Source organism: Sphaeramia orbicularis, chromosome 15 (assembly GCF_902148855.1).
Source record: "Sphaeramia orbicularis chromosome 15, fSphaOr1.1, whole genome shotgun sequence".
Lineage (NCBI taxonomy): Eukaryota > Metazoa > Chordata > Actinopteri > Kurtiformes > Apogonidae > Sphaeramia > Sphaeramia orbicularis.
Window position 1 is genome coordinate 18081900 of NC_043971.1, and position 27586 is coordinate 18109485.

General features: G+C 36.4%; 1 protein-coding gene across 1 annotated transcript in view; it reads right to left on the minus strand.

Moving 5' to 3' along the window:
• LOC115434423 (zinc finger matrin-type protein 4) overlaps nucleotides 1–27586 on the minus strand; it is a 114526-nt gene that overhangs the window by 68780 nt on the left and 18160 nt on the right. The window contains exons 2-3 of the mRNA XM_030156365.1: nucleotides 12172–12288; nucleotides 658–750 (exon numbers count right to left, since the gene is read on the minus strand). Of these exons, the coding sequence (XP_030012225.1) occupies nucleotides 658–750; nucleotides 12172–12282 (204 nt within the window). The 5' untranslated portion in view covers nucleotides 12283–12288. The remainder of the gene's footprint in view (nucleotides 1–657; nucleotides 751–12171; nucleotides 12289–27586) is intronic.

The following is a 27586-nucleotide window of genomic DNA, read 5'->3' on the forward strand; positions in this document are numbered from 1 at the left end:
ATGTGGTATTATGCTTAGAACATTGTTTTTTTCTGTTCTTGTGAAACAGATGAAGATCAGACCACAATTTATGACCAATTCTTGTAGAAAACAAGGAGATTTCTAAATTTCCAGCAACATTTTCTTGCCAATGTAAATCCAAGCTTGTTTTGCTATCTGAAAATATCAACGTGGTAATATATTGTATCATATTAGCTCCAAACATCAATATTTTAATTAAAACATGCCGGTTCTTTCAATAGATAGACAACCTCTTGGAACGATAGGAATCATGGATATGTTACAATCTGTCAATCTGGGTGTTAATGAGACACTAAGACTCACTTCTTTTAATTTTGTTACATCTCAGTTGTTAAATTCTTTGAAACTGATACCACAATGCCGTGAGTAGAAGCATAATTCCGGCTGGTTGCCATGCTAGGGGTGTTCTCTCTTCAGTCACACAGTCATCATGATGGATGATCACCGTAATCATCTTGCAATCATCGTTATCATGGGAAAAGTATCGTGACATGACTCTTAACCCTACTTGTCCACAGCAAAATATAGTCCCTGAGCTTATCAATGAGTCTTAATGACTAGATTCTATGGAGATGGAAATAGTCTTCACACACACACACAAACACACACATAGACATGCATTCAGTGAGATCATACTGGGTTATCTGGCCTCAGTCTCTTGGAAGGTGGTCCTCCATCTTCAGGGTGCAGCATGTAGAACAGACGCACCTTGTTGGCATGTTTCTTACTCTAAGAAAAACACAGAGACACACACACAGAGAAAGAGATCGAGATAGAGAGAGAGTGTTAGTCAGTGTGCTGAGACTTATTCTATCAAGAAAACCAAGTGGAACAAAAATCAATGACTGTCACTCCACCTTGGCAAATCTCTCAAAGCTTTTATCTCTGTTTCAGCTGATGATGGTGGTAGACATTTAGCTCCCGGCTACATGACTAATGGCCTGAGCCAGCCTTGGCTTTCTGGGAGTCCCCAGTAAGATGTTTGGTACGGAGGAAATAGGGGGGTTTAGACTCTTTACTCCATGCACACATACACGATTTGACAAGCGCAAAAAGTGAACAAATACTTGGAATGGCTGGAGTAATGATCATCCTGCTCTATGAACAGAGAGAATTTGGATCTGCATACAGTGAATAACATTTTCTGTAACTGCAGTAGAATCAAATACTGTTAGAATGATTAGTTAGTTTTAGTTAAAAACATACAATATTAATATCTACTAGCGCAATGATAAAAACATAAAATATTATTCTAAAGTTTATGTTGTGTCTTTGTATTGCGCATAAAGTTGAAATGATGTTGTTTTCAGACGCTTTCCTCTTTTTATTCCTATTCATACACTTCTGTAATCACATTTGACCGGGTTCAATGATTATATACTGAGACCCAGCTATACTGTGTCTATCAAGAATAAATCACATTGTGGCAATCATTTCATGAGGAGAAGAAAAAATATTTTTTTCCAACTTTATGAGCAAAGTGTATTTATATTGGAGGGTTATTTGCTGTTAAATCCCCCCCCCCCCCCCCCCCCCCCCCCCCCCGAAGGGAAGGTAAGGGGTATTGTTTTTGGTTCAGTTTGTTTGTTTGTTTGTTTGATTGTTAATACTCTAGCAGCAGAACTACAGGTTGAATCTGGTTTATAGATTGCCAGTGACCCAGAATAGATCTCATTACATTTTGGGAGAAGTAGGTCAAAGTTTAATTTTTCTACAAATTTTTAAAATCTTTCTTTCCACCATTTACTTAAAATGGGTGAAATTTCAAATGTCTCTAGCAGCAAAACCATTGGTTGAATTCATACTAAATTTGGTTTATAGATTGCCAGTGACCCAGAATAGATGTCACTACATTTTGGGAAAGGTGGGTCAAAGTTTAAATTTTTTCTGAATGTTTAAAATCTTTTTTTTTCTCCCCCATTTACTTATAATGGGCAAAATTCGCATGTCTGTAGCAGCAAAACTACTGGTTGAATTCATACCAAATTGACTTTATAGATTGCCAGTGACCCAGAATGGTTCTTATTAAATTGTGGGAACAGTAGGTCAAAGTTTAAATTTTTAATGAATTTTAAAAATCTTCCTATTTACTCATAATGGGCGAAATACACATGAGGGGCGGGGTTTGTTGTGCCTGGCACCAATTGTTGCAACTTGAAAGGGTTCAATGGTAAAATTCAGTATTTTGATTTAGAGGTCTATATCAGATGAAATATTCATCAAAAACATACTTGTGAGTGTATGAGTATTACTGCACCAAAAACTTGTTTTAAGATTTTGTTGTGAATCTTTTTTTTTTTTTTTTTTTTTTTTTTTTTTTTTTACATTTACTGTGAGCCAAGTGTGGGTGAGTGGTGGAGAAAAACTAGACAGGACAGAGGAGGAAGATAAAAAAGACAGGAAACACAATGAAATTAATGAGAGAGAAACTGAAGAGCTGGAAAAGTCAAGATAGAAGGCTGGGGTTGTTAAACAGACAGTGTGGTCTGTTCACTGTTTTCAGACCTGGTGAGAAAGAACTGAACAACTCTGATGCAGGTCTAGAAGCAGAGGAGTCATGTCACTGACAGGCTGTACATACGAATATACCTGCACTGTTACTGTCACCTGAAGTAGAATGACACAAGATGCTGGAGTGGAACCCATGCTTTTGACATCATGAAATTAAAAAACAAAACAAAAAAAACCTTTCCATCGTCAATAATTCATTCTTTCATTCATAACCTTTATTTAAACTCGGAGATATATTGAGGACACGACCTCATTTACAATACAGCACATAGACAAAACAAAACATTTGAAACATACAATGTAGAGCTGCATGATATTGGAAAAAACTGGCATTGTGATTTTTTTTAACCCTGCGATATGTATTGTGATATGAAAAAATATTCAGGAGGATGTAATAGGTGTGTGGTGCTGACGTAAATGGTCAAAATAATTAGTTGTATTACCTCTTGTTGCAGCAACAGGTGTAAGACACTATCAACACAGAATATGCGTTTCAGTATCATCCGTCTTGTAGCCAAAATAATTTCAGATAACCGATGCTGCTTTTCTTTTTGGCGCCAAGTCTTTGTTTTACGGAGATTTTCTCTTGTTTGTTGCTCATTACTTCTGCCAAGGAGGTTATGTTTTCATCAGGGTTTGTCTGTTTGTTTGTTTGTCTGTTAGCAAGATAACTCAAAAAGTTACGGAGGGATTTTGATGAAACTTTCAGGAAATGTTGATACTAGCACAAGGAACAAATTATTACATTTTGGTGATGATCGGGGGGGACTGATCTGCCTTGGCGGAGGTTTTTCTAGTCTAATATGCTTCTCAAATTTTGAGGTAAAAGAAATAGGAGGCAATTCATCCAGAATTTTTATTTAATTATTTATGTATGTATGTATGTATGTATGTATGTATGTATGTATGTATGTATGTATGTTTCAAAGTTATTTTATTATTATTATTTTTTTTTATAATTCAACTTTTTTTTCAATGTTGTTACCAGCGACTCACTCCAAACTGATTAAGAACAATTGTGATTGGTGGATCGCTCTGTGTAGTGTGTCAGGTACCCTTGAAATTAGATGACAACACGATACATACGAACATATGATGCACATATCAGAAGTAAAAAAAGTAAAAGTGACAAAGATTATCTTAAAACAAGGACATCTACTTAAAACTCGAGCAACTGGAGGTAAAATAAGAAGTAATTAAGGATTTAAATTGTCCTAATAATAAAAATGTGGTAAGTTTCAGATGGTTTTGGAGGGTGTTCCAGGGTTCAGCTGCACGGTAAGAAAAACTGGACTGAAAGAACCTGCAAGTGTGAGCCAGTCCTCTGAGTGAGTGTGATATTGACTCGCATTAAAAGACACTAAAAAATTCATATAAGACGGTAAAAACAAAAAACATAATGATCAACAGTGCGGGCAAAACAGGAGGATCAGGAGGATCAGGATGTAAACCAAAAGGTCCAGTTCCCTATATCAGGATTAGACCCTCATAGAATTTAAGAGCTTGTGGTCAGGTTATTGAAGTCATCCTGTCTGTGTGTGTTTTTCTTTGTGAGAGTCCCTGTAAACTGTAAACTAAAAATAGGCAGAAACATACTGTGGGGTTTATTTGGAGTGACAGTGAGATGTCCTTGAAGCTGCTAAAAGCTGCTAAAATGTTAAAAATCAGGCTGCATCACACACAGATAAGAAGAATCTTCACGGATAATCCTGTTTCTAATCTCAAACATGTACAAACTACAAGATTTGGAAATACTGGGACATCACTTTGAGACACTGGCGAGACTATAATGCCCTCAGGTGATCTCATGGCGATGGAGATGTAAATAAATAGAAGAGGATGTGGTGCAACAACTTGCTTTACAGTGAGGGAAAAAAAAAACAGGATGCTAAACAAGTCTGGATGAGAAAATGGCTAAAGAGACTCGGTCCACACGCCAGAACTGGAGGTGAGATTTTTAGTGTCAGTTTTCATATCTGTCAAAAGTAGCGGGGTAATGCTGTCACATCGCTCTCACTGACTGTTGTGGTTCTGTAGTGAAAGTGCTAAAGTAAGGATCCTGATTTTAACCCATAAACACGCAAATATCCAACAATAAACAAAAGCATCTACTGATCTAAAATGTTTAATACCTATTGATCCACTAATTCTATCAATACATGTCAATAATTGGTGTAAAATGCAGTTTGTCATCTTTTCATGTTCATCAGATATGACCCATTTGGACATTCAGAGGCTCCGTAGTTACCGTGAAAACATCATCTTCAACAACATTGATTCACCAGTAAAACCCATTGAGTTGGATCAATGACAGTGGATGGAACTGCTTGGTTTATGTTCAGTTAATGATAGATTTTACTGAAAAACTAATTTTTTCTGCAGTTTTCTCTGTTTTTGATACAATAACCCTCAACTTTAATCTGAGCTTTAATGAACATCTACATCAGTCTTTTTCAACATTGGGGTTGCCTGGAATTCAAATGGGGTCGCCTGAAATTTCTAGTAATTGATTAAAAAAAAAAACTTGCTACTAAAAAATATATGGTGAGTTGAGAGAGACAATCCTAATACATAAAAGACATGACAAACTGTGAAGCTGAAACTGAAGCACTGTGGTACTGTTTATCTTTCAAATGTTCATTGTGGTTGGTTTAAGATGCTGCAGTTCTTTTATAATTCATAGTTTGAGTTATTGTTTTTTTCAGTATTAATTTGCAACCTTTAAATCCAAGCTGGACTGACTGTACATATCCTGACCAAGGAAAATCAAATTCTCACTTTGTGCAGTAATCTACACCTGGCTTTTCTGCCTCCGTCCATAATAATATACATTATATAGACTAAATGTCATCTAAAATGAACTTTTATTTGCAACATAGTATAGCAAACTATTACAAGATCAAAAACAAATTAATTTTAGCAAAAGAAAAAAAAAAAAAATCTTAATTTTGAATGTCTGGGGTCATCAGAAATTTGTGATGTTAAAATGGGGTTACGAGCCAAAAAAGGTTGGGAACCTATCAATCCTATCAATACATGTCAATAATTGGTGTAAAATACAGTTTTTCATCTTTTCATGGTCATCAGATATGACCCATTTGGATGTTCAGAGGCTCCATAGTTACCGTGGAAACACCATCATCTTCTATAACATTGATTCACCAGTAAAACCCATGGAGTTGGATTAATTACAGTGGATGGAACTGCTTGGTTTATGTTCAGTTAATGATATCTTTTACTGAAAAACTCACTTTTTCTGCAGTTTTCTGTTTTTGATATAACAACCCTCAACTTTAATCTGAATTTTTATGAACGTCAACATGATCAGTCAATTAAATACATGAAAATACCTGATTTATACTGACAAAATGCAAAATATAAATAACACTATTACAAATAATGGTGATGAATCACTTAAGAAAGGTTAGATATAGAGAAAATTTGATTTGGCAACTTATGAGGGGGGGCTGAAAAGTTCATAGCCTGACTAAGAAGGAGTTATTCCACAGCAATGAAACTTGGCATACATTAAATTCAACCATTCCTGATACTAACTGCATGGTTTCCTTCCAGATAAACCCACATTGGATAAATAATTTAGGACTTTGTAAAGTTGTATGACAGACATTTCATGAAAATGCTTGCTTTTCACCCCTCCCTCGTTCTCCCTACCCCTCTTGAATTCAGCTTCCCAGTTTTGCACAGTTGGTAAAGCTGGAGCATCATCCCCTATAACACAGGTGTCAAACATGCGGCCCGGGGGCCAAATCCGGCCCGCCAAAGGGTCCAATCCAGCCCCTAGGATGAATTTGTGAAATGTAAAAATTACACTGAAGATATTATCAGTCAAGGATGTTCAATCTAAAGTGGGTCAGACCAGTAAAATACTATCATAATAACCTATAAATAATGAAAAAAAGCTATTTTTTCTTTTTGTTTTAGTGTCAAAAAAGTAAAATTACACAAAAATGTTTACATTTACAGACTAGCCTTTCACAAAAAATATGAACAACCTGAAATGTCTTAAGAGAAGTATATAGTATTTTAACAATATTCTGTCTGTTTTGTGCATTTGTAGATCCACTGTGATCTGTAAGTTATAATGCACATGTATAAATGATAAACTGAGGTGTGATATTGTTAAAATTACACTTGTTTTTCTTAAAAATTTTCAGGTTGTTCATATTTGTTCATGTTATGTTCAAGTACGGTTTGTAGATGTAAGCATTTTCATTACGGAATTTTACTTGTTTCACTCTAAAACATAGAGAAAACTTTGGAGTTGATATTATTTGTAAGTTTTTATCCTATTATTTACATTATTTTACTGGTCCGGCCCACTTTAGGTCATATTAGGCTGAACGTGGCTCCTGAACTAAAATGAGTTTGACACCCCTGCCTAGTAGCAACCATGTCAGCATGAATGTCCTTGGGGGCTAACCTCTTTTTCTGCAGACATTTGATAAGACCACGGTGCCACGGATGGTTCACGAAATGTCTCTGGTACTACTTTTCAAAGTCCTAAATTATTTATCCAATGTGGGTTTATCTGGAAGGAAACCATGCGATTAGTATCAGGAGAGGTTGAATTTAAAGTATGCCAAGTTTCATTGCTGTGGAATAACTCCTTCTTAGTCAGGCTATGAACTTTTCAGCCCCCCCCCCCTTGTACATAAAAGTTGCACTGGGTCTTTATGGGTTAATTCCTAAATATCAAACATATTGGATATTCACATGGGTAGTCCTGATGAGTTTGTGAACAGTGCAGGGGGTACAAGATTTGATCTGTAAACCCCATAATCTGGGTTGAATGTTGTTACTGACTCTGGCCAGACAGCAGATTTCCTCTCTCCGGGGAGGACTGAAAATGGTCTAAATCAGCGCAAAATTCTGGCATAATACACTTTAATGCAGAACAATGGAAGTCACCAGACATACTCTCAGCTGTGTCAGAATAAGGACTCAGGGGAGCGGATTAGGATATTTGACAGCTCTGTGTGTTAATGCAACTATCTTACACTATACATATCACATGTAACTTTATTGGCAGGGCCTTATGTGTTGCATTTATTATCATATTGCACTGCTGGCACAAGATTAAACGGAGATGGTCTTTACGGTCGCATCCACAGTCAAACATGTATTACTGTCTGACATTTATGTGCCGGGATAGAACTCAGGACTGTGATTTGCCGAGTGTAACTTTAGACTGGTGGAAGATGTACATGATTTAATTAGAGTGACAGACAGTTAATCAAATTTATTAAGATGGCTATATCCAGAAGTGCACTCTCCTCTGAGGGGAATCACTTTACTCTTTAACACTTATGATTCTGGTATTTTGTTTTGTAGATGAAGATGTACTAAGTGTATATCATGTCTGAATAGCACAAACAGAAAGCAAATGGGAGACTCTGACAAGACACTGTACTTGCTGCTCCAGTGGTTACATTTGGACCCTCTACCCCCCGGGACATCAACCCCCCCTCTCCCCTCTCCCCATCTCACATGCCTCCTCACTTGTCAGACTACTTTAATGCATTTTGTCAGTGCCTGTGTGTGTGTTTGTGCGTCTGGGTGTATGCTTGTGTTTATAGGTGTATAAATGGTCATGTAGTTGATGGCCCTGGGATATGGGCTAAAAGCGGGACCTTGTGTCACCATGGTTACCCTGCACTGACCCTCAGTATTCATCCAACTCTAATGGACTATGCATGTCTCTTGTCTCTCTCTGTTTTTTCTGTGTCCTCGCAAGTTGGAAGAGACAAAAAGGGCAGAAGATAGTTATGCAAAATCCAGTGCTGAATTCTGTGTTTTTAACCTATATTTCATACATGTTCAAGTTTACAGCAAACACCATCTAACTTTACTATTGGTGACAGACAGTGATTTAATATTTAAAGGAATGTAGCTTCCCTAAATCCGAAATTCATCATTTCAACACTATCTGTAAAAGTATTTTCATCTGATATGTAGAAAATAAATTAACTTAAAAATGTGCGACTTCATTCTGTCTGTGTAATCACCCCTCTGCGATCTTGTGCATAGATAGAGACCTATTATTTGGGATTTTCAGAAGATCGGACAACTATTTTCACAGCATCAGCCGCCAATTATTTCGTGAGTCTTGTAAACAAATCATGAACACAGACGCATCTGCAGTGCAGACAGCCCTGTCAGTGCTGCAGCTTTGAACAATGTTAGCACTCCACAATTTTTATTTGAAATAAGTGCGATGCAGACAGAATGCAGAACAGATCTAAAGACACGATAATGGCATCTGCGTTACTTCAAGTTCGGCAATTTTGTGTCTCATTTATCCCAATTATCATTCTATAGTTGTTGTATTTTATTGACACCATATTGGCAATATATTTTGACTGTTGGCTGCCCGGCTCACCACAAGTGACTGAAAAACCCATACCAGTTGACCTTTAGTCCTGAGCAATTCCCACCCACAGAACTCCATTATTAATTGTGCATAATAAGCTCTACCAACACTGAAATAAGAAAAGAACACTTATCACTTAAAGGGTCATGTTTTAATAAACCCACTTTTACTAGTTTTTAGTACATTTATTTGTGTATTTAGACCCTAATAGTTCATAAAGTTTGAATTTGAACCCTCCAGGTGCTGCAAAGCTATCTTTATATTCATTTTGGCAAAAATCAAGTGGATTTCTACAACTCCTTTTAATTCCTGCCTAATTTGTTGCGTCTATAACTAGTTATGTCATGACATTTGCACATATAAGGTCAAGACTTCAGACGAACATTTCTCCGAGTACGACAAAACGACAAAACTGTTTGTCAGCAGCAGCGGTTGTAGTCTATACTGAAAACATGTCCAAACTTCGAGCCAATTACCTAAAATGCTCAGTTGTTGGTTGAACAGGACAGAGCAGCACAGTCAACGACCTGGAGGGGGTAGAGCGTTAAGTGGCTCATGCATTTAAAGGGCCAGCGCTCAAAACGATCTTTCTGGTGTCAATACTCAGAAATAGGATTGAAGATGGACCTGTGGAGTTGCATTAATGAAGAATTCAGACCTAAGTATAGCATTTACAGATTATGTAGACCACAGGGAAATGTTTTAAACTGCATAATTCCATTTTTTAAAAAAAAGCAAAATATCACTCCTTTAAGTACTTATTTACTGACAGTTCTTATGAGTTCAAGATGAAAAGTGACAGTAAGTACTGTTGAATACAACTGAAATCTGCTTTGCTTGGTGTGATAGGCAGCTTAAAGGAATTTTTTGTTGGAAATTTACTGCAAATACTTGTGATCTATGCAGGGTGTATTTGTCATCACCTAGTGGGAAAGACTCCAGGCTCCCACAGCCCTGCCAAAGATAAGGAGGTACAAAAAAAACAAAAACAAAACATGAATGGATCAAGTATCAATTCAAATATTGGTGACTTTATGATTAATAATACTGGCCAACAGCAAATTTATTGTTTAAGTTTTTTGAGCTGATTTAGGATAATTTTGGTGTGCTGAATCCAAAAATCACATTAATTTTGCTCAATCAGGTCAACTTTCTGAACTATGCTACTTATTGGCTTTTTAACATTTTTGCTTACATTTATGGGTATTTTCACATCATATGATACAAAATTCTTTCATACTTCTTGCAATAAACGAGTTCTGAAGATTTTACTTTTGCCAGTTTATGATTAATGGTTTTTTCTAATATTACAGGTGAATGAAATGGCTTTGACGAGAAGATCTTGCAAAAATAAGCCTGACGTATTCTGCTACATCTGCGGTGAATACACCATTGTACCTAACAGGAATCCTGTTAGAAAATTATTTTTTTTCTCTTAAAACCTATTTTGGGTGAGAACTATAGAAAAAATCAACTGATAAAGTCACAAAAATGTAATCAATTTTGTGAGAAGATCAAATTTTTCAAAATCAAATTAGCAAAAAAACCTGACCTGATTGAGAGAAACAGATGTCATTTTTGGATTTAGTGGTGCAAAATGGTCCTAATTCAGTTGAAAAAACCTAGACAACTTGCAAAAAACATTTTTTTGTAACCCAGTGTAATTAGTATCTGTTCCTTATGTCTCACATTAACACTATGCTATAAACCACAGGTGACAAACATGCGGCCCGGGGGCCAAATCCAGCCCGCCAAAGGCTTCAGTCTGGCCCGTGGGATGAATTTGTGAAATGTAAAAATTACACTGAAGATATTAACAATCAAAGATGTTAGAATCATTTTAGGTCAATTCAATCTAGAGTGGGTCAGAACCAGTAAAATACTATCATAATAACCTATAAAAAAGGAAAACTGCAAATTTTTCTCTTTGTTTTACATTTCACAAAAATATTTACATTTGCAGACTAGCCTTTTGCAAAGAATGTGAATAACCTGAAATGTCTTAATAGACGTATGTGGAATCTTAAAAATATTCTCCCTGTTATTAAATGTTGTGTGTATTTGTAGATAAACTGTGATCTGTGCGTAGTGATGTACATGTATAAATGATAAACTGAGGCGTAATATTGTTAACATTGCACTGATTTTACTGAAGAATTTTCAGGTTGTTCATATTTGTTCATGTTATGTTCAAGTACAATTCGTAGATGTAAACATTTTCATTACAGAATTTTACTTTTTTCTCTCAAAAGTTCTTATCCTATTATTTATATTATTTTACTGGTCTGGCCCACTTTATATCATATTAGGCTGTATGTGGCCTCTGAACTAAATGAGTTTGACACCCCTGTTATAAACAAAGAGGTGGTGTGCATCATGATCTTCAACATAACAAGATTTTGTATTCCTCAGTTATTCCTATATTTAGTCTATCCTCATAGTTGTTGTTCTATCTTACAGAATACTCAGTGTGACTAAAAATGCCATAAGAATAGCACTGCCTTGACTTGGCCTCTCACTAACCTCTTCCTTCCAATTATTTTTTGCCTTTTCACCTTGATCTGTTCACCTCTGCAGAGACTTTTTGTGGAGTGACAAGGGGAAACACAGTGACTCAGCTTGCCAATTTGTTTGTGCGACTCAAGGCAGTGTGTCTTTGTCGGGCTTGCAACAGAAATAGATTAGAATCAAGTGAATATGGTTGGTGCACATGCTTGCAAACATACACATTGTCGCTGTCCTTGCTTAATTCTCTCCAGATAAAACCCTTGTCCTCATTAGTGTGCTTGTTAATCCCAATTGCGCCTTGTAATCAAGGACAACCTCAATGCAGCACTAACACGCGAGTGCACATTCACATACACATACACAGACATACATTGTAGTTAAATAATGCACAGGGTGAGTATTTAATGGCAATTCATTAATTTACGCTTAAGGAGTCTGTTGAGAGGTATGCTACATAAAAAAAAAAAGAGTGTGCGTGTTTATTTGTGGGCGAGTGATGAGCATTACCATACTGCATTAAGTATATGTATAATGGATGAGCACTGTTTTGAAAAGTACAAGCACAAATTGGTATAAATAAGTCTAATGCAAAGTGTGGATCGGCCTGTCAATGCAGAGATTGTAACAAATTTGTGCTTTTTGTGGGTTCGCTCCTCTGCGTGCTTTTGTTTTACATGTTTACTAATGCAAATAGTTTAGTCTGGACAAAAAAAAAAAAAAAAAATGGAGACAGCACTCACCTCATAGTGAGCAGTGCGTTGGGACTCGGAGATGAGCTGGGCATTGCAGATGTTACAGTAGCTTTCTGTGAACAATCCTCCATCCACGACGCCCGCAGACTTCATCTTCATCTGAGACTACAAACACAGACACACACCCAAACATACGCAAATGTGAATATGATTAAAATGCAGAAGAAAATGTCAGTGAACCTTACAGTGTGCAGTAGAGGTACATGGGCATGAATACAGAGATAGTTTCCCTGTAGAATGACAGATGCATCCTGACAGTTCAGCCCAAAATATGTTGATCCCCTCTGTCAGAACATCCTCTCATGGCTGATTTTGGCTCCAGTCTTGGAAACAATGGCCTGAGGCTTTGGCTTCAGTTTGTGCATTTCATTTTGTGATAATGTTTTTTTTTTTTCTGTATTTTTTGAAAAATTAATTTAAAATAATGAGCTCGCAGTACATTGGAAAAGAAAAAGATTCCACTGAATACATTATTGGCAACTCAGTATTGACAAATATAACCTAATTTGTGAACTGATCTTCAGTTTCTGGTAAGAAGTATTTGAACTTAGTGAACTGTGTTAAAATTGGAAAATGTAATATGTTTCATATGTATGGACACCTACTAGGGCTGCACAACATTGGAAAAAACTGACATTGCAATTTTTTTTAACCCTGCGATATATATTGCGATATGAAAAAATACTCAGGAGTATATAATAGCTGTGTGGTACCGACATAAATGGGCAAACTAATTAGTTGTGTTTCCTCTTCTTGTGGCAATAAGTGCAAGACATTGTCGACATTAGGGATGTAACGATTACCGGTATAACAATAAACCGCTGTAAAATTCCCGACAGTTAGTATTACCGTTTAAATTCGAATTATCATGATAACCATGTTTGATTACCACATTTTGAAAGAGAGAGAGAGACTGTCTATCTATCTATCTATCTATCTATCTATCTATCTATCTATCTATCTATCTATCTATCTATGAAAAAGAAACTAAAACAACTCAAACTTGATATGGAAAATGGTCAAACAGTGTCCATAAGGTGCCATATTTATTGCACATGTGTATGTTTGATATTTACATGTTAATACTTGAATGTTTCTGCCAACAGAAAGTACGCTGTGCCTATTATTTTATTTGTTTTTTGGGGTTTTTTACAACTTGGTTAAATTATTTCAGTGTGTGTATAAATACTTTTTGACCATTTTAAGCACATTTCAACAATACCGCGATAATAATGGTAACTGTGATAATTTTGGTCACAATAACCGTGATATGAAATTTTCATATCGTTACATCCCTAGTCGACACAGAACACGTGTTTCAATATCATCTTTCTTGTAGCAGAAATAATTTCAGAAAACCAACGTTGCTTTTCTTTTTGGCACCAAGTCTTTGTTTTACGTGATTTTCTCTTGTTTGTTGCTCATTTTTCAGTGTTGTTACCAGCAATTCACTCCAAATTGATTAAGAATGATTGTGATTGGTGGATCGCTGTGTGCAGTGTGTGTCAGGTACCCTTGAAATTAGATGAAAACATGATGAGTTCATTTGCCTCCTACATCGCATGACCTGCAATGTGACTACTGCGTACACGTACACCGCGATGTCAATGGTCAAACGATATATTGTGCAGCTCTAACACCTACCTTTTGAAATGAGTAAGATTAAATGCTAGAAAGTGTCTAAATGTGTTCATACCATCCCAATATATCTCTTTCTTCAGATATTATTTGATCTGATGCATTGACATATTAACATTTACATTTAAAATCTCCTCTCCAGTTCATCTCAAATTCATCTATAATCTGACAATATCAGACCAAGAATTGGGGAAAAACTATGAAAATAATCCCTAATGCTACTATCACTTTCAGTTCATTGGCCTTCATGTTGCTATTATGACAGGACTGAATACAGGATGAAATAATGGTAGTCAACCGTATACAGCCTCTTTAAATTTGTGTCTTTTAACCATCACTCCCTAACAATGTTTGTGCGTTGGTCACTAATGAGAAAAAATCACAAATCATATCACGGTAACATGAATTTTCATATATTTTTCAGTTAGTTTTGCATGGTAACTTTAATAAATGCCCCATCAACACAAACAAACACCTTCAAATCAACTACTGTTTCAACAAATTGTGCATCGTGTTCGTTCAAGTAGGCCACAAAGCCAAGCTCAACCCACAGTCCCAGTACAATACAACTGGGAGTCTCAACGACAGCCCCTTTTACACATTCAATGGGCAAATCTCATTCAGGCTGCCATATTTAAACTGCTTAGCTCGGCTATGGCTTCTGCTTTAGCCTGTTTATCAAGGAGCACAACCTGCATTTCCACACATCGCTATCCCAGCTCCTCATTTACACATGTCTGACTTAACCAATGTCATGTTGTTGTTATTGATAGCTGCTCTATTCTGTGCCTTACGGACGGTCTTAGTGCTGGTCTCTGTTCCTTAGGCTTTCCACATATATCTGTCACAATAAAATTTGCTCCAGAACAGAGACACACCATCAAATATGGCTATACTTACCATCTGAAAGTCTTTACATTATAAACCAGAGATATATTAGCTTTGTACAAGTCTGGTATACCCATGGTTGAGTTATTCTACTCTCTCTGCAAACACACAGATGGACACACATGCACAGACTGAATACTATTTTTTAAGATGGACAAGATTTTCTGAAATGGCAAGAATAGGGATTATCCTCCTGAGACACAATAATGCATTTTTGTCTTCTGTAGGGGACAAAAGTTTGACTGTTTTACTAAAAAAAATGCTGTCCATTGCAAAGGATATTCCATTAAAAATCTATAAATAGATAAAAATTACTTCAAAAATGTATCTGAAAATGTTTTTTTTTTTGCAGTGTACAAAATTATCCCAATATTGGAATAATATCAGCGAAGAAGTTCAAAAATTCATGTGAAGAAATACTTCTAGGACCAAAAAGAGTTTGTTCGAGGTGCTCTTTGGAAAAAGGGATTCATAAAGTAGATACAAAACTGGAAGAAAAACTCCAAGGCATTCTCTTTAAACATTAAAATGCCAAATGTCAAAACTGTTGACTTCCTGATGAAGGCTTGAAGCTGAAACGCGTAGAAGTGTTTTTTAGGTCTAGATATAACCATGCCATGGTAATAAAGGCATTTTAATGTTTAAAGTGAGTGCCTTGGAATTTTTCTTCCAGTTTTGTATCTAATATCAGCGAAGAATTTGGAAAAATATTGGGATACGACTTACCAAAGACGTGCTCTGTACTATATTTGGGTCATTTACGGGAAAAGACATACCAAGTAAGGATAAATATTTGATTAAAATCCTCTTGGTAGCGTCTAAAAAAGCCATCACATGAAAATGGTGTTAAGAGGACCCACCCACCCCCCACCCTAAATAATTGGAGACAAATTGTGGAAGAAATTCATAACATGGCGAGACTTAATTATTTCATAACACTACAGCAAGCAACATGCGAAGATCGATGTAGAGAGATCAATATACAGGACGACAACTAACACTGTTCTAAATGTTTGTGTTATAAAATTTCAAAAATGAAACAATAAAATATAAGCAAAAATAAAAGTATCTGAAAAAACTGTTGCATTATGCAGTTTCTAATCAAGACAATTGTTTCACGTAAAAAAGCCAAAACCTTCACTTTCCTAGGTCTCATGTGGTTAAAGTCTCTGAAGTAAACTGTTAAAAGGTCTCCAATAAGGTTTCCTGCAGAGAAACAGTGTCTTGTCCGTGCAGGGATTGCCCATCCAGTAAACCTATGAAGAACTGAGCTTCCCAGTGGGAGTCGTTGTGTGGGTTCTTAACAACCTGGCAGTTGTGTTTCCTTGGCTTTTATACTGAGCACCATAATATAAAATGGTTTAATGATGTACTCTGGGGTCTTGTGTTCAATTTTCTATTCTTTTCATTATGTGTACCATGTAGTAGCTGCTCTGACAGGGTTAGGGTGACTAACGATGCTTGGGGGAACGGTAGAGGAACATCAACCATTAAACTGGATGAGCTTCTTGCCCCAAGAAAGCGACAAGGAGAGGTGCTGCAGGGGCAAACGTGTTTCATAGCCTACAATGCACGAAAGCTGCAGAGGTCAGCTCTATGCAATAACAAAAAGCCCTTTCAGATCGCATGGAAGTGTCCTGCGACTCGAAGGGTTAGTGATGAGATCAGACAAAATATACTCCATATGTCAGCAGGGAATAGTTCTGACGGAAATTGGTGTTCTTTATCTCAAGTCTAGTGTGTAATTACCTCCAGACAATGCACTTGCCGAACACTTCCATGCACACACATGTGAGTGCGTACACGCCTTAACACACAATGCAGAGTGCTGGTAATTAGTGCTGTCTGTTCTCCTTGTCTGTTTAACACACCTTGGACCTTCCAATTAACTCCAGACATGCTGTATAGACACTTCCTCCTGTATCTCTCTGAACCTACATTATGACCCTCAAACATTAAAATTAAATGGTAATGCCGAGGAGCAAAAGTTGCTGCGATCACCTTTACGTGACGTGCTGAATAAGCTGCATGAATCTGTGAGGATTCACTCTGAAATGTCACTGATGACAACCCGAAGACGTGTTTTGTCTTGAGGCATGGGAACATTATTACCTCCAATATTTGAAATGCCCAGTGAAACATGATGGAATAGATATATGTTGGAGAGCGACACTTTAAATGTGCTGCAGAAATGGTGTCCTGATATATATTTTTTTTTTGGTAAGAGGAAGACCTGTCTGTTTGGATGTCAGCCAGAGAGAAGCAAGTCTATATTTTAATCTCCCGGATAATTAAAAGTGATTGTGATTGCAGAAATATCCTTATCTCCCTAATATCTCTATTACCTTTGATTATTACATGCAAGATGGAAGATGTAGACTAATTAATAGAGGCAATCTGCTGAGGAGATTAATAAAATGGCAGACCCAACGAAGCGAAAAGATGGAGGGACAGATAGTGGGGAAAATAATGAAAGAAGGAAGGAGAGAGAAAAAAAAGTCAAGTGGAAGGAAGGAAGAGCCTGATAATTGCTGCACTGAACATGATATCGTCATGTTACATGGGCATACACCAGTGCTGTGTTGCATTTATTTAAAAAAAAAAACTGACAGAATGAGCACATCTCTATTTTGTTAACATCATATGGTTGCTGACCTATGACCATTTAGTGTCTTTAATGAGCCATTAGTGCAGTACTGTCCACACAAACTACATGTTCTCAAGGATTTCTGAAACTGAAAATACAGCAGAGCTCCAATCAGGTTCATACTGTCGACTGAAAATATAAACCAGGGGTGTCAAACTCATTTTAGTTCAGGGGCCACATACAGCCTGATATGATCTAAAGTGGGCTGGACCAGTAAAATAATATAAATAATAGGATAATAATAACTTTTGAGTGAAAAAAATTAAAATTCCATGTTGAAAATGTTTACATCTATGAACTGTACTTGAACATAAACTGAACAAATATGAACAACCTGAAAATTCTTTAGTAAAATAAGTGCAATGTCAAGAATATTAGGCCTTGGTTTAGCATTTATACATGTGAATCACAACTTAGAGATCACAGTGGATCTACAAATACACAAAATATTAAATAACAGGGAGAATATTATTAAAATTCCACATATTTCTCTTAATACATTTCAGATATTCACATTTTTTGTGTAAGGCTAGTCTGTAAATGTGTAATGTAACTTTTTTTACACTAAAACAAAGAGAAAAATTTACAGTTTTCATTATTTATAGGTTATTATGAAAGAATTTTACTGGTCTGATCATTTTTAGATTGAAATGACCTAAAATGATTTCAACATCCTTGATTGTTAATATCTTCAGTGTAATTTTTATATTTCCCAAATTCATCCCAAGGGCTAGATTGAACCATTTGGCGGGCCAGATTTGGCCCCCGGGCCACATGTTTGACACCTGTAATATAAACATTTCCTTTTCTTTTTTGTCAGACAGATAGAAAAAGCTATTTTTTTACCTTGTTGGCAAACTGGATAAAACAGCTGACAAGACACGTCACAGTAACATCAAGTGACCCTTCTGAGGAAAGCTACAGGTTGGAGCCAAAACATGTAAAGGTAAAATAATTAACTTTTTCTATCTGTCTGACAAAAAGAAAATCTTTATATAGCTGAGCTCTCGGCTCATGTCTGTAATGAAACAAAGATTGAGTACGTGATCACACGCACATACAGGGATCAATGCAGCTTTTTTCAACATATGTCAAAACACTTCCACATGATGGTGACATGGTGTTCCAGCGGCTGGTCCCCTGATGTGAAGACATGGCTCTGTCTTTGTAACAGGCTGAATGTAAAGGACAAAACACTCCCCATTCTAAACTCCCATCTGAATCATTGCTTGATCTTCGTTGATCGTTGTTGACCTTTTTGAACTGACTACTTTCGATATTTACAATTTCTGTTATTACAGAATATTCTTTTATATTTCAAGAAATAAATTATTGTCTATTGTGTTCATATGTAATCTTAATAGCCCTTGATGGTTTTGAGATTCAGATTATGTAGGTCTCTATTTTTTTTCTTTTAGTCAAGATAAGAAATATGTAGTTTGAGGTGACAGTTTCGATGGAAATGTGTGATTCACAAGATAGAATCCATATCAGTTTAACAATGCAATTATATAAGAGTTTTAGAATTTAAATGTTTTTCCTTTGTGTCAATCCTATGATAATTCTATGATTTTACATTTACATTTTAATCCATTGCTTAAAATGATAGTTTTGAGATGGAAAGAGGTGATTGATTGTGATTAGTCACAGCAAAATGTTTCATGTAACTGATTGACAGCCCTAGGATCGAGATGTTAATTAATCATATTAAAGCAGACCAGGTGTAAATGGATGCTCATTGTAGGTTTCAACAGCTGTCAAAACCTCAGTGAACCACAAGCCAACTTTTAGCTGACAGGGCAACTTCAGTTCATCTACATGCTTTACAACTGAAAAAACTGAAAAAAACGAAGGACACTATACAATTAATTAATGATCGAAAAGTATGTACCATATATATAGAATCTGCTGTGATATATAATCACCTTCATCAAACACATTCGTACATGTTCAGTCTCAGTACCAAAAATAGCTTGTAATGGCAGGAAGGAGCTGCAGCAGCAAATGATATACACACATATATACATAGGCAGAAGCAGAACAAGTATCAGGTTTTCTTAGCTGTGCTGTACATCTACATTACTGTAATTGGATGATAACATCTTGATCTGGATTCTGTCAATAACTGAAGCATCTTCATATCTATGGTTTGTTTCCTGTGGTCTGAGATGCCAGTGTATTGGATTGTAGAGATATGGAGTTCATATTTTTACCCAGGTGGACCATCAGATTTCTGTGATCACCAGAGGGAGTAGTGAGTCACTCTTTTGGTCTGCCAGAGTGAGGAGAGTGAACGCCACAGGGCCTTGGACAACAGCATCAGAAAGTGACAAGATAGGATGAGAACCGCTAAGAAACAAGTTTTATACAGATATAAAAGTTAGAAGTACTGTTGTTGTTTTCACCATCAGTGAGTTTAATTATGAAGCTGATGAAGGTATAAAGTTATAATGTGATGTTATTATGTTTGCTAAGTTGTCAGTTTGTAGGTCCATGGTTCACACTAAACCACAGGTGTTAAACAAGTGGTCCGGGGGCCAAAACCGGACCGCCAAAGGTTCCAATCCAGCCCACGGGATGAATTTGCAAAGTGCAAGTTAGGGCATCAAACTCACAAATATTATCATAATAACCTATAATGACAACACCATTTTTTTTGTCTTTGATTTTGTGCAAAAAACATTAAATTATGAAAATGTCTACATTAACAAACTATCCTTTAACAATAAAATGTGAATAATCTGAACAAATATGAACAACCTGAAATCTCTAAAGAAAATTAAATGCAATTTTAACAATATTCTGCCTGTTACTAAATGTTTTGTGCCTTTGTAGATCTGATCTGTAATGCACATGTATAAATGATAAGTCGAGGCAAAAATATTGATAAGATTGTACTTATATTTCTTAACAAATTTCATTTTTTTCAGGTTATTCACATCCTTTTTGTTTGGATAGTTTGTCAACCAGTGGCGATTTCTCATAGACTAAGGGAAGCCCAGCTTCCCCTAAAATTACGAAAATGAAATGGTTAAGTAGGTACGGGTGTGTTGACATTTCATTGACTACAAATGTGTTAGAACACGTTGATCTCAAAGATGAGTTCGTTCAGAATCAGTTTTATCACAAATCAACGGACGCGATGTTGTTCACTTCTCATACATTCCCGTTGTGCTGTTTTCTCATTCGATCTCTGCTCAGTGCATTTGCCCGTAGACGCCGGGCATCTCTGGGCTTCAATGGGACTGAGTGGAACAGTTTTTTTCATTGCCTCAAAACTGGACGGTAATAGGATAAATGCCACGATGTTGTCCCGCCCCCGGACACCGGGCATCTCTGGGGGTGAATGGAGCTGTGGGCGGAGCTCGGCCGGGCTGGACGCCAGAATCCCACGTGCTGATTGGATGATCAGTCGAAAGGCTGAATCCCGTTTGATTGACAGCTATTTTCAGATCTACTCCTTCACTGACAGTTCAGTTTAATACTGTCGCGCATTCTGCTGTGAAATGGAGAGAGAAACCTCTACAAAATTACTCGTTCATTTCTTGCACTGTAAATAAAACACACTCATTGTACTTCCTTGTTTCAATTTAACATAATTTCAATGTTTTCTTGTTTCAGTTCCATAATTTAATCATTTCTTGTTCGAGTTTAATATCGTTTTGTAGACAGTTAAATAAATCAAACTGTCGGCTAGGTCGGAGTGACAGGAGCATCTGTAGTTTAAAAAGGCTGAAGTCTTACACTCACAACACAATGGGCCAAGGCAATCTAAGCAGCCTAGCTCTGCTGGACATTCAGAGGACACTGGTCCAGTCGGTACGATAAGGTCACTGACCATTTTCTTAAAAAGGAACAGAGGGCCAAATTTATGTTTAAATAACAACATTTTTTTTTTAAAATTTAAGCCGACAATGAGCTTCCCCTGTCTGAAAGACGAGCAGCCGCCACTGTTGTCAACGTAAATATTGGCACAACTGAATGTCATTTTTTTGCAACTAAAACAATTTGGAGTTGACATTATTTATTAGTTATCATGCTATTATTTTACTGGTCCGGCCCACTTCAGATTAAATTGGGCTGAATGTGGCCCCTGGAAGAAAATGAGTTGGACACCCTTGCACTAAACAGCTCTGACCTTTTTGAATGATTCCAAATAGATTTTTAGTGCAGCTATTGACACAAACCATACAGAAAACAGAAGTGATTTATGGTTTTACTGGGGCTGTTTTCTGTCTCAAATCAGAGCTAAACTAACAGAGCCATAATGTAAACTTAGTAAAGCTCATGTTAAATCAGTTAACGGCATGTAAAAGATTAAAAGACATTATTATTTCAACCAACAGTTAAATTAAGCAGCTATGAGTTTTTATTTGCAGAAGAAAACCTGATGATACCATAATACAGATATGTGTCAACAAGACTGTGGCTGTTCATAGTGTTGATTCATTGTTGGTTTTGGTAGTTCTAAGTGTGTTCTGGTACGTAACTTTGCCCTGCTGTTAAGAGTTTGAAATATCAACATTACTTAGAACCCCTTTAACTTCTAAGGCTGCTGATTTATTCAACCCAAAAAAATTATTAAACAGTACGCGCACAAATTAAAGGGAAGACAGGGATGAATTTGACAGTAGAAAAAGATTAAAAATGAACATTAACATCCACTCATTTAGTGCTCAGGGTTGCAAAAACTGTAGTGAGAATTTTAAAGCCTGAGGCATCTGAAGACAGACTAGGCCTTGAGGGGGGACTGTCTTTTAAGACCACATCAAGTATTTAAACTGGGTGTGAACTCTGAATCTCAGCCTCTGGCCCACCATTCATTAAAAAGCTGAAGCTGAATTGGATATGGCTTTTGTTCTTTGGTAATAAATGCAACCACTTATTCTGTTTTGTCACCTTGGCTTAGAATATGAATTTGATTCTAATATTACATGCAAAGAGATAGCGGCGTAATAAACTGGAGCTCTTTGCACTGACTGAATATAACGTTGCACCCTAATGGTGAGCTTCTGAGATATTTCTGTTATTATTACCAAGGTTATAATCGTTAACGAAAACTAACGAAATGACGAAAAATAGAATTGTAAAAACATTTTCGTTAACTGAAATAAATAAAAACTGTAATTAAAAGAAAAAAATGATAACTAACTGAAACTGTATTGTGTTCTTACAAAACTAACTAAAACGTATAAAAATTACGGATAAAATTCCCTTCGTTTTCGTCTTTGTCAACGTCGGATTGATATAAAATTGATTTATTTCCCTCAAGCAATTTTATCTGTTGTCACCATGCGATACTTTACAGTCCGTCACTTGTGGTTTACAGTCGTCTTCTGGTCCCCACTCTACCTGGAAACATGGAGACTAAAGTTGAGAGAAAGCAGCAGAGTCCTGTCTGGGATTTATTTGAATACAACGGAGAAGAAGAGAAAAGATACGACAAAATTAAAATTAATACTAAAACTAAACTAAAACTAAGCATTTAGAAAAAATGAAAACTAGTAAAAACTAGCAAACCTGCTCTAAAAACGAATTAAACCTAACTGAATTAGAAAAAAAAAAAGTCAAAACTAAATAAAACTAAACTATAATGAAAAATCCAAAACTATTAGAACCTTGATTATAACCTCCGCTAAGGAACAACAGAGGTTATGTTTTCATCGGGGTTTGTCTGTCTGTCTGTTAGCAAGATAACTCAAAAAGTTATAGACAAGTTTGGACGAATTTTTCAGGAAATGTTGATACTGGCACAAGGCACAAATGATTATATTTTGGTGGTGATTGGGGGACAGGGGGGACAGATGTTTTGTTGGTCTGTCTGTCTGTTAGCAAGGTAACTCAAAAACTTCTGGACGGATTTGGATGAAATTTTCAGGAAAAGTTGATACTGGCACAAGGAACAGATGATTACATTTTGGTGGTGTTCGGGGGAGGTGATCAGCCTTGGTGGATCTTGAAAACACATCGTCATTGCTGAAATATGCCCAGCAAACCAAAAGGAAATACAGAAAAGACAGGCATATAAAGAAAGCCAACAGCAGGTGGTTCAGACGGCAGGTTCCTTCTAAGTTCCCTCCTCGCTTTACTTCCTCTTCAGTCTTTTCATTTCCGCTCCACTGGGATGGTGACCACTGTGAACCGGACTTTCTATCCTCTTTTCTTCTCATATACTATAGTTACTTTCTTATTTAAATTAGACTGCTGCCTAGTTGTAACTGCCAAATTATGCATACACGCGATAAAATACTGACATGTGCTTGTGCATCAATGACTTGTCTAATGAGTCACTAGTGGGAGTGAAAAGGAGACGAGGTGAAGGATTAACAATATGGAACCTTACATCACAAAGGCACACCGCTGTGCCACTTTGATGCTTCACGTTACAGTTTTTTTCCCTCTCCGGCTCTTGGTAATACAATCTTTCCAAATACCCCCTTTTTTTTTTTTTTTTTTTTACGTCCTATGCCCCTTCTTAATGCTTCCTCCAAGATTAACAACCCTACCTTTTGTACAGTAGCAATCAAAGGTACTAGACTGGGGGGAATAAAGTCTTCAAAGGGAGTGGAGCCTCAGTCTGAATCCAAATCCACATTCATTTTGTTTGCACTGCAGGAGCTTGCTTTGTACTGTTCTCACTAAATACTGCAAACCGCAAACATACACAAACTCAAATACCGCCAGAGCACAAACACACAAGTCTTTTTTAATTTTATTTATGTGCTATAGAAAGTCAAAAGGGAGAAACTAAATATCTATAATAAGAGACACAAATATATGCACCTTGCAGCTCTCTAGCATTCATCTAGTCAGACTAAACACCTATAACGGAAAGCCTATGAAGAGGCAGAGTGGGATATCAACAGAGAAATGTAAAAGACCTTATCTACACCTGATAAGGAAAATGCACGTTAAATACCTTGTGATTGGATTTTAATTAAATCAGCCACATTTGGAGTTACTCATTGTAATTTTCTTGATATATCCATGGCTCACATCTGTAACTCTGACATTATTCTGGTATTACAGGTTAGCTAGCCTGATGAAAATGAGAAGAAATTAAAGATTAATATCACCGGACCAATTAAAAAGTAAACTGTTTAATGTGTGTCCAAGCAAACCTGAACTGTTTCTAAAGAAATAGAGAGTTGAAGTCCCACCCCAGGATTTGATTAGGAGTCAAGGAGGAGAGACACGTTTTTGATTGTGGTGTTTGTCAAAATACAACAATTTTATGAGCAAAGAAAGTCACAGTTTGTGGTAAAGATAAAGCACCATCTAGTTTATTATGAAACGACTCAGTGGACTGCATCCTTCACATATGATACACAATAACAACGCAAAATGTCAATTCATTCTTAAAGATTGAAATTAAAAAGTATTAAAAGAGGTTAAAATCACTAGAAGTCTGGTCGTATTGAAGTTACAAAGGCAACTTCAGCAACTCTAACCCTAACCAGACTGTGGAAATAAAAACTTACAATCATGTCAACTCCACTAATTTTAGGTGTGTACTTTCTCTGTTTATGTATTTTCACAATCTGATAATTTAACAGTTTTCTAACGTTTCCAAGTTTTCTACATCTGGTTTGCTATTGTACAATTAGCCTATCTATCTATTAATTTATTTATGTATTCTTCTCTTTTTTTTTTCTTTCCTTTTCTTTCTTTTACACCTTATTTTTATTCTACGAAATGTTATTGTACTTTTAGAATGTAAGCCCTTTTTTATGTACTTGGCTGTAACCGTTCAGTCTGAGCAAACTTTCCTATATCTGTCATGTCTAACAGTTTTCTTCCAGTGTATTAGAACTTTGCAATCCACGTGATGTTTTATTATGTTAGTCGTTTGTCAAGGACAACAGATGGAAATGAGCTTTTCTGCTAAATCTGGTGCATGCATCATGTTCTCTGCAACTAATGCCAATACACACTGTCCTGTAACTAAATAAATAAATACAAATATGAACAGTTTTCCAAAAAAAACAACAAAAAACTAGGTTATCTAACAAACATACCGCACATATATATGAAACTGAAAATAAAACTCTGTGGACTCTATAAAGCTGAATAGTCATGGAGATGTTAACATTAAAATGAGCTTTTGCTTTAAACATTACATTACAACTAACATCAAATCAGGAGTTCAGTGTAGGTTTTGTTCTGGAGGACAAATATCTGATCACAATGAGTATGAGAAAATATTATTCATACCACGTGCAAAAGCAACAATAAACTGTTTATTGTCTAGACTACAATATCAGGTACTAATGGGGTCTAAATACTAACTCTTTCCATTGAAACTGTGTTAATAGGGTGCTTTCTCTGCCACTGCTTACTATGCATTGTGTCCCAATTTTCTATCTACTGTGTGTTGAAGATATTTTTTTTCCTCCCTCTTATTATGTCACACTTTGATCAACTCAGTAAAAAACACAAAGTCAAATGACACTACAGTACTTTCCATCTCTCTTGTCTCTGTCTCCTCTCACCAGCCTCTCCCTCTCCTTTCTCTCCCAGTGGTACAAATATGGCCTTGAGGGCAGGGATTTTTCATAAGGGATGGAGTAGGCTAGACTTATCTACTTTTCAGAAAGTAGAGCAGATAAGCCACTGTATTATGCACCTTACTACAAAAATGAAATCCACTGCAACTTCAAGACATACATTCACTCTCAGAGGTACTTACTATTCTAAATATACATGTATGCAATGAATAATTCTCTCACGCTTATACATTAAAAGAAGCAACACAAAGATATAGACTAGTGATGGAGAGTTTCATTGGTGGTGTAACATCACAGTTTCACGGTCAGATTTTGTCTGTTATGCACTCTTTCAGTTGGATATTCCCAAATATTGTAGACCATGTTCTTGTGTTTAGACAACTGCATTGTTTCCTTAAATACATTTTTTTGGGGGAAATATTTTTAGATTTCTTAAGGGAACACTCCAGTATGAACTGAGCCATCTGTAGCAATTACATTCATCCATCTATCCATCTTTTTCCTCTTATCTGGGTCTACACAGAGAAGGCCAGACTTTTCTCTCCCCAGCTACTGAGGCTTTACAAGGACAAGGAAGAGAAATAATCCTTCTAGTGTGTCCTGGATCTGCCCTGGGGTCTGGTTTCACATGTCCCATCTCACCAGGCATCAAGACCAAGTATCTGAAACACCTCAGCTGGCTCCTCTGGATGTGGAGGAGCAGCAGTGCCACTCTTGAGTACCTCTTAGCTAAACTCCTGATACTATCTCTAAGGAAAATCACTGTTGCTTATATCTATAATATTGCTCCTTCTGTCACTACCCATACCTCATGTTCATAGCAAGGTTATAATAGTTTTGGATTTTTCATTATAGTTTAATTTTATTTAGTTTTGACTTTTTTTCCCCTCTAATTCAGTTAGTTTTGATAAGTTTTCAGAGCAGGTTTGCTAGTTTTTATTAGTTTTCGTTTTTTCCTAAATGCTTAGTTTTGATTTAGTTTTAGTATTAATTTTAGTTTTGTCGTATCTTTTATCTTCCTCGCTGTCGTATTCACATAAATCCCATACAGGACCCTGCTGCTTTCTCCCAACTTTAGTTTCCATGTTTCCAGGTAGAGTGGGAACCAGAAGACAACTAAATGACAAGTGGCGACAATTAACGGACCATAACGTACCGTATGGTGCCACCGGCTAAAATTGCTCAAGTGAAATAAATCGATTTCATATCAATCTGACATTGAGAAAGACAAAAACCAAGGGGATTTTATCCATAATTTTAATATATTTTAGTTAGTTTTGTAAGCAAACAATACAGTTTCAGTTAGTTATTGTTTTTTCTTTAATTTATAGTTTTTATTTATTTCAGTTAATGGAAATGTTTTTTCAAATCTAGTTTTCGTCATTTTGTTAGTTTTCGTTAACGATAATTGCCTTGGTTCATAGGTGAGGGTAGGAATGTAGATTGACCAGTAAACTAAGAGCTTTTTGCTTTTTGGCTCAGCTCCTTCTTCACCATGACAGACCGGTACAGCATCTATATCACTGCCAATACCATCACAATCTTCCTGTCAATCTCCTGCTCCTTCCTACCCAGAAAAAATTAAGATACTTGAACCCCTCCCCTTGAGGCATCAGCTTATCCCCAATCCCTTTGTAAACCATGGCCTCAGACTTGAAGGTTACAGTTACAACATTAGCTATTACAGATGACATTATGTTAATGTGTTTTGTTTTGTTTTGTT